The sequence below is a fragment of the Polypterus senegalus genome, chromosome 16 (genome assembly GCF_016835505.1).
Source record: "Polypterus senegalus isolate Bchr_013 chromosome 16, ASM1683550v1, whole genome shotgun sequence".
Classification (NCBI taxonomy): Eukaryota; Metazoa; Chordata; class Cladistia; order Polypteriformes; family Polypteridae; genus Polypterus; species Polypterus senegalus.
In genome coordinates this window covers 96,652,098-96,663,518 of record NC_053169.1, presented here as the reverse complement: position 1 = coordinate 96,663,518, position 11,421 = coordinate 96,652,098, and the positions used below count along the sequence as shown (strand labels likewise).

General features: G+C 42.3%; 1 protein-coding gene across 1 annotated transcript; it reads right to left on the bottom strand.

Moving 5' to 3' along the window:
* Positions 1-273: 273 nt before the first annotated feature.
* On the bottom strand, positions 274-11,137 carry iyd (iodotyrosine deiodinase). The gene is made up of 5 exons (XM_039738788.1): positions 10,740-11,137; positions 7,508-7,699; positions 6,290-6,449; positions 1,156-1,312; positions 274-796 (listed from the first exon to the last, which is right to left on the bottom strand). The coding sequence occupies exons 1-5, from the start codon at positions 10,924-10,926 to the stop codon at positions 614-616; spliced, it is 879 nt and encodes a 292-aa protein (XP_039594722.1). The 5' UTR covers positions 10,927-11,137; the 3' UTR covers positions 274-613.
* Positions 11,138-11,421: the final 284 nt, after the last annotated feature.

Here is an 11,421-nt window from a genome sequence, read left to right as displayed (position 1 = left end):
GAGAGATCACATCTCTCGGCTGGCCTGGGAATGCTTTGGTGACCCCAAAGAGGGGGTGACCTGACCCATGACCTGAAAATGTGGTAAGCAACAGAGAATGAGCGGATGGATGGATGGATGGAATGTTGTTCAGTGTCAAAAAAGGCAAGAAAATCCATTGTGATTCAATGCTGCATAACAGTAACACGTTAAAAGGGGATGAATATCTGTAGACACTGTGTGAGGTCAAAGACTACAGTCAATCAATCAATCAATCAATCAATCAAAGCAGTTTCATGTTTAGGGCTTTATTTTATTATATTTGTTTTATACTTTACACACAAATATTAAAATTGAAATCAAAGTTCTCAGCAATGCAATATTAATATGTGAATTCATCCAAAGAGTCCCTCAAAATTATGGGTGGGCTATTCATAACCAGCTTATACATTATTAAACATTTCCCTATTTTCTTAAGAATTTGATTAAACATATTAATTGTTATGAAAATAGTATTTGGAATTGCAAAAGTAATGGGCGTACGGCAGCTATGGCACAATTAATAGCATACAATGGTGTTTCAAGATACGGGGACTTTCTTTCTTTCTTTCTTTCTTTCTTTCTTTCTTTTTCTTCAGACGGTCACCATGATCTCCTCCAGCTTCTTGCGAGTCAGACCCGGCACGGTAGCTCCTTCCTCCGGATAGCCCACCGGCAGCAGCAGCAGCAGCTTCTCGTTTGTAGGTCTTTGCAGCAAAACTCGAATCCGTGGCCCGCAGTTTAGAGGCGTAGTGGTGACAGTCACCAGCCCGACGTTCTGAGAATTGGAAAAGAGAAGCAAACACACACATATCAAGATTTGTCGGAGAGTAACATTAGAGGTTCCATTTCTCATGTATTGATACTATGAGGTCGGCTTTGCTTGTCTCGCTGAGGGGACAGCCTGAGTGAGGAAGGACAGGAGAGGTAAAGATGAGCTAGAAAACGTGAGGAGTCCGACCGAGTCTGAGATGTGGAGGACAGGCAAAGAGAAAGGGGCACAGCTCGAGACGACTGACCACTAGCAAAGGGAAAGCGACAGACGAGACGAAGAAGAAGACAACAGTAAAACAGTAAAAGTCTCATTTCATTTGTACAAAAGGTCACGTAGTCTGCAGTTGTGTTCTTCACTTCTACCTGCAGTGCAGCGAGCAGAATCCCACAGGAGATGGCCACGCTGATCTCGTTGTAGTAGTGGGTTTTCTTTTGTCCACTAGAAATCAATCCGTAGACCTGCTTAAATATTAATATCAGATAGGGGGCAATGTCCAGGTACTCCTTGACCCAGTTTGTCCTGAAAAACATTATTATTATTATTATTATTATTATTATTATTATTATTATTATTATTATTATTATACTGCAGCAAATGGCTGTCCTGCCGTGACACCTATAGCAGGAGAAAAAAAATGCGTATAAAAGTATTCATCCCCCAGGTTCATTCATACATTCATTTTACAATCCCACCTAGTCTAATTGAGTTGCAGGAGATCTGTATGTTTCTGCAGTTCACTGATTCATTCATTCATTTTCAAACCCACGGATTCTAATGCAGGGTTACAGGGAGGCGGTGCCTTTAATTCATTCATTCATTCATTCATTTATTTTACAACCCCAGATGTTCTAATGCAGGGTTAAAGGAGGGTGCACCCTTTGGTTCATTCCTTCAGCCGTTTAATCAATCCATCTATATGTCACTCAGTGTGCAGACTCAATTATTTCAATACGATGCTGCAGTAGCACAAGGGCCTGCTGTTCATTCATTCATCAGTGGCGTAGCTAGAGATCGTGTCGCGCGGGACGGGGCGGGGCGGGGCGTTGCGGGGCGGTGCTTCAGTTTGCCGCCCTCCAACATACCTGCGTATGTTAGCCTATCTAAAAAATTAAAATGACGTATAAAGAACAATTAAGATAAATTTTGCATAGATGTGTTCAATATATAGAGAAACAGCAATCATTTTTCGCATATAATTATGTATATGCATCAACTAGACAAGAATATATGTATAGACGCACTGATAAGCCATGTTCTAATTATTAGTTTAATATAATTACGCTGCGAAAAACAGAAGCAGTGTAGTGTACAAGTGATAGGTGGGGATGTTTTCTGCGCAGAAAAAGAACGCATTCGGATTGATAACGAAACGAAATTATAAACTGTAAATTAGCTGTTTATCTTCCTAGAAATTATCATCGGTGCAGTGTTTAGGTTTATTTTTGTAATTGCCTCATAAATTTCAACTGGTTTGTCTGATGCTCTATTTTTAAAGCATTTGTGGATAAAAATCAGAGAATTTTACTTATGTCATTCATGAGTGTTATTTTTCCGAATCCCTGCTGCGTACTCACGAATTGTACTGAACCTTTTGGTCGATAATACCGCCCACAAAAATGTGCCGCCCGGTGCGGACCGCTCCCGTCCGCCATCCCCTAGCTACGCCATTGTCATTCATTCATTTATTCATTCATTCATTTTTCAAATCCACTTCTTCCAATTCAGTTTTGGAGTAAGATGGTGCCTGGGTCCTTTGGAACTGTGAAACTGTATAACGGTCGGCATTGAGCGGACAAGAAATGTTATGGACACTAGAGGGAGCCAGAGCTCCTTAAATGAACATGCGGTCTAACAGAAGACGTTCCCGTTTCCTCCAGCTCCGAGCTGCAAAGACGGATTAAGAAATGGATGGATGTTAGGGTTTCACTGGGCTTGGTTGGGGGGTGGGGTGGGAAGGATAATTATACGTCGCCATGGTAACTGACAGCAAAAGAAACGAGACATCCATCCCCTAAATCAGCTGTTTTTCGCGCCTTTCAATTCAGTCATGTGGATGCGGGAGCTCAAAGTCACGCTGGCTGCTGAAAAACAGATCGAGATCTTTGGACTGGGACGGACACGAGAATTATTCAGAGCTTGTATCGGCCATCTACACGCTCCTGTCATCAATCTGGGCGTCTCTTTCTTTATCATCCACAGCTGTCGTGGCCATTGTCGTGTATTCTGCAGTACAACCCTCTCTTGTCTCTCTGGCGTCTGCCTGGGGGCGCACTGTACCCTTTAGCTGGCCCGGATGATAATACAATTCTAAATCATCTCCATGTAAGGCGCATACATTGACACTGATTTGCTTAGCAGACGCTTTTTATCCACAGCAACTTACAAAGGAAGTCACCATAACAGGGACTGGTTTGCACGAGTATAGCAGAACAGGTTGCAGAAGTCGATCATCCCAAATGAAGAGCTGTAAAGCTAACAAACGATCTGACAGATGATACCCGCAGAGCAAAGGAACATTCAGGGACAATTTGATGGATTTTTACGGAACACTTGGGTTTTCAATCGCTTCTTAAACACACTGAGGGAGTCAGCAGTTCAGATGGAGGCTTTGGGCACATGAAAAGAGTCTGGATTGGGATTTGATACCATGCAGACCACCAGGCGCACTGCACTGGCAGACACGAGTGGGCGAGAAGAGGCAGAGCACTTCACCAGTGTCTCCATAAGCACTCTTTAAAATGCTGCTTCTTTAATAATACTAGGGGGCTCGGCCCCCTGCTCGCTTTGCTCGCCAACCCCTAGGCGGGCGCTACACGCTAGCCACTTCACGGATCTGCCGCTCACGTATGGGGAAGCGGATGTACAATTTAAACAGATTGTTATTTTCATGGGAATTGTTACATATGCATAATAGAACTAACTATTACAGCGAGTAATTAACCATACTAAAAAATAATAAAGAACTCGGAGAGTCTCCGCTTTGCATGGTTTAATTTCGGCCCTTAATGCTGAATTGGATTAAGCAAGATTAACATTTAATGTAATAAATACAGAATGAATGCTTTGTTTTTGAACTCTGCTGTTAGCTGTTAAATTCTAAAAATGTTTAGCATATCTTGTGTTTGCATTTCACCGTGCGTTAAGAGAAAAGACTCTGTGCGCATTGAAATACTTGTGGGTATTAACGGAACACTGCACTCGCGTTTATACCTCTTGACCAGTAGGGGGTGCAGACTGCCTGTGGATATTCGGCGCACAGTGACGTTGACATCGAAGGTTTAAAAATGGAAAACGCCTGAAGCTTTTAGTTGGGCACAATGCCAAAAATGGATAAAACTAAAGTGAATAATAACAGTAAAAACACGTTGGACTGGTCTTAGAACAGAAAGGAACTGCATACGAAAGGGCAGAGCAGGCTCTGTGTCCTTGGGAGATCGTGTTCCTGTAATGTGGCTACTGACGTCCTTCACTTCTTCTTCAACTCTGTGATGGCCAGTGCGATTCTCTACGATGTTGTGTGCTGGACTGGTAACAATAATTCAAGAGACGACCACTGAATCAGTAAGCTAACTAAAAGAGCAGGCTCAGTTATGGGGCTCACTCTGGACCCCCTGGATGTCACAGCAAAGGAGAGAATTAACACAAAACTGAGCGCCATTGTCAACAATGCTGCACATCCTCTCCGTGACACACCAACACTGAGGACTTTCAACAAACTAATTAATCAGCCGAAGTGTTTGTGGAAACGTGTGGGGGCTCCTGTATACCAACAGCAATACGCTGTGACTGTCACGTCAGGAGATGTATTTCTTTTTCATTTTTTTTTGCTTTTTAGTCATTCTGGTGTGTGTTCAGATGTTAGTGTGTGTGTGTATTTATTTACTATTTATCTATCCTGCCTACTACACTAACTTAAAATCTATCTATCTATCTATCTATCTATCTATCTATCTATCTATCTATCTATCTATCTATCTATCTATCTATCTATCTATCTATCTATCTATCTTATCCTGCCCACTACACTAAATTAAAATAAATCTATCTATCTATCTATCTATCTATCTATCTATCTATCTATCTATCTATCTATCTATCTATCTATCTATCTATCTTATCCTGCCCACTACACTAAATTAAAATAAATCTATCTATCTATCTATCTATCTATCTATCTATCTATCTATCTATCTATCTATCTATCTATCCTTAATGTAGTGTCTTTCACATCTAATTATTATGTAGGACCTTTCATGCCCGACTCTCTGTCTGTTATTATTATCATCATCATCATTAGGAGCAGTCATATAAAACTAATGCTAATAATTCTGTTATTAATTAATGTTCTTAGCTGTCAGCCACTGTTTCAGGTCACTCGCGCCTCATCACGTCTGCATCTTCTGGACCACCACAACATGATGTGTTTCCAGTTTTATTTTGACTTCATTGCAGATGCTTTGCCGTGTACAGCAGATGAGAGTCTGCCTTTTCTAAAATGACATTTCTCAAAGTGCAGATTTTCCGTCTTAACATACACTTTCCTAAATTGAATGCCGAATGAGTCTTAAGAGCTGAGTTTGATGATGGATGGATGAATGGATGGCTGGGAAAACACAAGATGTTGTGAACAAAACTGAACTGAAACAAATAAACCATGTAGAATATAAATGGGTGGTCACTGTTTTCCTGGTCCATTGTCTCCTATACCTCTGCTGCTGAATGCCCACTGTGTGTGTGTGTGTGTCTGTGCGTTTGTGTGGTGACCCATATGTTTTATAATAAAGCAAGCACTGATGCTGGGCCAGCTGAATTAAAGAGGCCAGTGAGATGTCAGCGCGTTTAAGATCCAGAGCAAGTCAGGAAATTTCAGCAAGACACCTTCTATATTGTTGCTATGGCAACAAAGATTTCTGAGCCCTTTCATAGGGGCAAAATGAAAAGCAAATTACTCCACCTAAGGTTATGCGCAGGGGTGCTAAAACGCTTGTGGTTGAAGCTTTTTTGGCTTACACTTTGCCAGCCACCAGCAGGTCGTAATTTAACGTGATGTTCTCAGGCCCACCTAATTCAATTCAGGGCCGTGGGGGTACTGAGCTTTTTTACTCTCTAGTAGAGACAGGAATGTGGAGTCTTGAAAATTCTAACTCTTAAAATGATTCTAATGTGATATTCTCCAGCCCACTTGATCCAGTTCAGGGTCACAGGAAGCCAAAGGAAGGTAGGAATCCACCCAGGATGGAGCAGCGGTCTACCACAAGAGCCACTCGTACATTGGCCGAGGGGTCAGTTTAGATCATCTGATTAAGCCACCCTGCATACTTTTTGGGAGTGGGGGGGGTGGGAGTGTGGCCGAAGTATGCAGACACCCAGAAAACATGTGAACTCATCACAGACTTGGAGTTTCAAACCCAAAGTGACAAATCCACGAGATGGAAAGCGCAAAGCCATATGAAGATTGAACGTACTGTACACATTAAAGACGTAGGATGCACTCACCGCAACCTTTTCAGATCCTTGACCCACTTTTCTCCCATTCTCTGCCGGTAGTTGATTTCTTCCTCCTCCTCGATGATTTCTCGGATCCCATGCTTTGTTTCTGGGTCAGACACCACAACAAAGGTCCAGGGCTCTGTGTGAGCACCACTAGGGGCAGTGCCTTAACATAAGATGGACACATTTTGGGAAAGAAGACAGGAAAATGACATGAAATTTGGTACCATAGGAATATTTTAAACCACATCAACCTTACTTATATGGAGGAATATTTCGGACAAAATGAAATAAATGCGTAAATAAATAAAAGTACTGTGAAATGTGAGCATAAATAAATAAATGTGTCATGAAATGAAAGCCTTAATAAATAAATATGTCATGAAATGAGAGCATAAATAAATAACTGTGTCACGAAATATGTTTTTTGTTGCTTATTTATTTATTTCATTTTGTCCGTAACATTCCTGCAAACCGTCATGAAATACGGCTTGAAATAAAACTGTCACTTTCACTCGTCAAAGTTGAGTGGGTGGGCTCTAACACGCCCTCTAGTTACTGATTGGTGAATCGATAGCACAAGAATTAATTAGAAAAATGCTTACTACTGCCGATGAAATGGATTCTGCCGAAGATATTACGTATTTCAGAGAGAGAATTGAAGATTTATCGGAAGAAATGACAATGTTGGCGGCCCTTTTAGACTCCGATATAGATGAAACTGTTTTTGAAATTATCGAAGAACAGGTGGAACGGACTCTACTCCACTCTATCTATCTATCCTGCCTACTACACTAAATTAAAATCTATCTATCTATCTATCTATCTATCTATCTATCTATCTATCTATCTATCTATCTATCTATCTATCTATCTATCTTATCCTGCCTACTACACTAAATTAAAATCTATCTATCTATCTATCTATCTATCTATCTATCTATCTATCTATCTATCTATCTATCTATCCATCCTGCCTACTACACTCAATTAAAATCTATCTATCTATCTATCTATCTATCTATCTATCTATCTATCTATCTATCTATCTATCTATCTATCTCTGTCTCTGTAGCTGTGTGGCAGGAGCAGCATCTTCTGATGATTTGCTACATTTCACTGTAGCCAACTGCGGACTCCTAAATCTGATGAGTGCAGCAGTTTCTTTCTTTCTTTCTTTCTCTCTTTCTTTTTTTTATTTTTGATGCCAGGAGGCTAACGCACCTGCGGTTCTGATGACATTGTCGATTATCTCCCTTGGCACTGGCTTGGAGCTGATGAATCTGACGCTTCTCCTGCTGTTCATCAGCTGGAAAAACTGCTGAGATCTGTGCAGCATTTCCTCTTCAGTCAGCCGCATTGGGGAGAAGGGGATGTGAGAGACGTCGTCCTCCTCGGTTACCCAGTCCTCATGGGCTGCAGTGGAAGACAGTTAACCAGGAGTTAGTCACAGGCTGTGCCAAAGGTTCTAAGGAAACAGATATGCCTGGGGGGGCACATGTCACAGTTTTAAAGGGTCAAGACCAGCATGATTCTTCACTGAGTTACACACACACACACCTAAACTCAGTTATACCCCAAATGCCACCTGTGGGATTCAGCGGGGGAAACAACTGAAAATACACAACAACAAAAAAAAAAAAACACAAGAGGGGGGTTGACTATAAACCCTCAATGTATACAGAAAAGGGCCAACAGCAATCTTCAAAAATCAAGGATTTATTTGAAACAACAGCAAAATATAGAAAAAGGCTCAGTGGAGCAAAAACCAGAGTGGCCTAAAGGGACAACCCCCAGAAAGCAAGACCCCCATATTACCCAAGAGAAAAATCCAACAACAGAGTAGAAAAATAATCCAAACACAAGTGAATTATATTGATGTGCAGTTTGAGCACGTGCGCTTGTTAAGTCGATATCGAGCTTGAGCGCATTCACTGAATACCTTGTGTGACGGCCGGCCACGGCCATTACTCGGGGGACCGGGGGAGAGGGCACTGCCGGGATGCCCACACATGAGTGCTGCCCATCACAATGGTCACCAAGGTGGAGCGCCGACTCTTTCTCTTTGTCGTGTCTCCTTTTTAGAAATTGATTTCGAGTTTGAGTGCATTCACTTGATACGTGGATATCGGGTTTGAGTTTTATTGAGTGTGGTGCCTGAATAGTAAAGAAAGAAAGAAAGAAAGAAAGAAAGAAAGAAAGAAAGAAAGAAAGAAAGTTCCCGTGACTTGAAACACCATTGTATGCTATTAATTGTGCTGTAGCTGCCGTACGCCCATTACTTTTGTGATTCTAAATGATGTTTGCATAAAAAGTAATGCATTTAATCAAATTAATAAGTAAAGGGGAAATGTATAATAATGTATAAGCTGTTTATGAATAGCCCAACCATAATTCTGAGGGATTCATTGGATGAATTAACATATTGATATTGCATTACTGAGAGTTTTGATTTCAATTTTAATATTTGTGTGGAAAGTATAAAAGAATTATAATAAAAAAACAGTCCTGATTCTAAACATGAAACTGCTTTGACTGATTGATTGATCGACTGATTGTAGACGTTGACCTCACACAGTGTCTATAAAAAGCATTGAATCACAACAGATTTTGCTTGCCATTTTTGACACTGAACACCATTCCATCCATCCATCCATTGCTACTTGCCATGTGTTCAGGTCACAGGTCAGGTCACCAATGCATTTCCAGGCCAGATGTGATCTCTCCAACGTGTCGTAGGTCTGCACTGGGGTCTCCTCCTGGTTGAACAACGAGGTGTCATCCTAATCAGACACCCAACCATCTCCACTGACTTCATTTGATATGAAACTGCTTTGATTGATGGGCAGATCTGATTGTAGAAGACTGACCCCACATAGTGTCTATAAAAAGTATTAACCCCTTAGAAGTCCATCCATTTTCCAACCCACTGAATCCGAACACAGGGTTCTGCTGGAGCCAATCCCAGCCAACAAGGCAGGAACCAGTCCTGGGCAGGGTGCCAACCCACCACAGGACACACAAACACACACTGGGGACAATTTAGAATTGCCAATGCACCTAACCTGCATGTCTTTGGACTGTGGGAGGAAACCCACGCAGACACGGGGAGAACATGCAAACTCCATGCAGGGAGGACCCGGGAAGTGAACCCGAGTCTCCTGTGAGGCAGCAGCGTTACCCACTGCACCACCGTGCCGCCCCCTTAGAAGTCTTCACTCTTTATTGTTCTACAACATTGATTTTTTTTTTTTGCCTTTTTTGACAACACACCAGAACACCAGAAAAGGACTCTTTGATGTCAAAGTAGAAAAAAAGGTCTCTGAAAAGTGGTGGAAATTAATTCATTCCATCCATCCATCCACTCATTCTCTGCTGTTTGCCACATGTTCAGGTCACAGGGCAGATCAACCCCTCTTTGGGGTTACCAAAGCATTTCCCAGGCCAGCCGAGAGACGTGATCTCTCCAACATGTCGTAGGTCTGCACTGAGGTCTCCTCCTGGTTGGACAATGAGGTGATATCCTAATCAGATGCTCCAACCACCTCAACTGACTTCTTTTGACATGAAACTGCTTTGATTGATTGATTGATTGAGGCCAGCAGGGGGTGCTCACCCTGTGGTCTGTGTGGGTCCTAATGCCCCAGTATAGTGATGGGGACGCTATACTGTAAAGAGCACCGTCTTTCGGATGAGACGTTAAACCGAGGTCCTGACTCTCTGTGGTCATTAAAAATCCCAGGATGTCTTTCGGAAAGAGTAGGGGTGTTACCCCGGCATTCTGGCCAGATTTGCCCATTGGCCTCTGACCGTCATGGCCTCCTAATCATCCCCATACACTGATTGGCTTCATCACTGTCTCCTCTCCACCAGTAAGCTGGTGTGTGGTGGGCGTTCTGGCGCACTATGGCTGCCGTCGCATCATCCAGGTGGATGCTGCACACTGGTGGTGGTTGAGGAGATCCCCCCCCTTGTATGTAAAGCGCTTTGAGTGTCTTGAAAAGCGCTATATAAATGTAATAAATTATTAATTATTATTAATTATTGATTGATTGATTGATTGATTGATTGATTGATTGTAGAAGACTGACCCCACATAATGTCTATAAAAAGTATTAACCCCTTAGAGGTCTTCACTCTCAGTCCTGATTCTAAACATGAAAATGCTATTGATTGATTGATTGATTGATTATAAACATTGACCTCACACAGTGTCTATAAAAAGATGTTCATCCCCTTGGACGTTTTTAATGCGTTACTGTTATGCAGCATTGAATCACAGCGGAGTCTGCTTGAGGTTCATGCCTAACCTGATTTGAAGCCTGTTCATTTTCCCAGCTCTCTTTACACTGCAGTCACCGTTTAATCCGGGCTTCAGCTCCACATGCAGTTCACTTTACTTGTTTGAAAATTCCCTCAAAAACCAAATCGAGACGGCCAATGGCGGTCCGCTTACCCTGATCTCCGGTGTCCAGCTCAGTTTCGTCTTTTAGATCTTCGTCCACCCACGGTCGTGATTTGGAAGTGACCGCCGCCTGAGCTTTCTTCTCCCTCTTTTCAGTTTTGAAGCCCTTCATGAGAAATGCAATCACGACACAAAGTACTGCGACAAAGATGGGCGTCAAGGGAGAGAACCAGGCCATGGCTCCCTGTAAGGATTCAGACTGAGATGTGTAATCGGCTGCACTCCTCTGAGTTTGTCTTCTTCTTGTTCTTTTTTTCTTTTTGTTTGAACTTATGTATTAATTTGAGAGTCAAAATCCCGTTCACGGGGGGTGGGCGACTATTTACTTAGCAGGTAGATATGGAGTCACGTGATTTCTGCTGGCTCGGTTGCTGAGGTAGAGACGCGTAACGTTCAGATGTGTCACACACACACACACACACACACACACACACATGCCGATACGGCTCCCATGAACTTTGTACTACAGTATTAGCAAATCTGCTGCCACAGCAGGTGAACTCTTTATGACGGTCCGCACTTGTGTGTAAATCGGGTCACAACAAAACGTCTGACTCTTTACACGGCTCGTCATTTTATTTTCATATTTGTCAGCCATGCACTAAATGTTACCTCAGGCTCCGCACTTGTATTGTTAAGTGGAGCCATTGAGGTGAAACAAGAGAGCGCAACA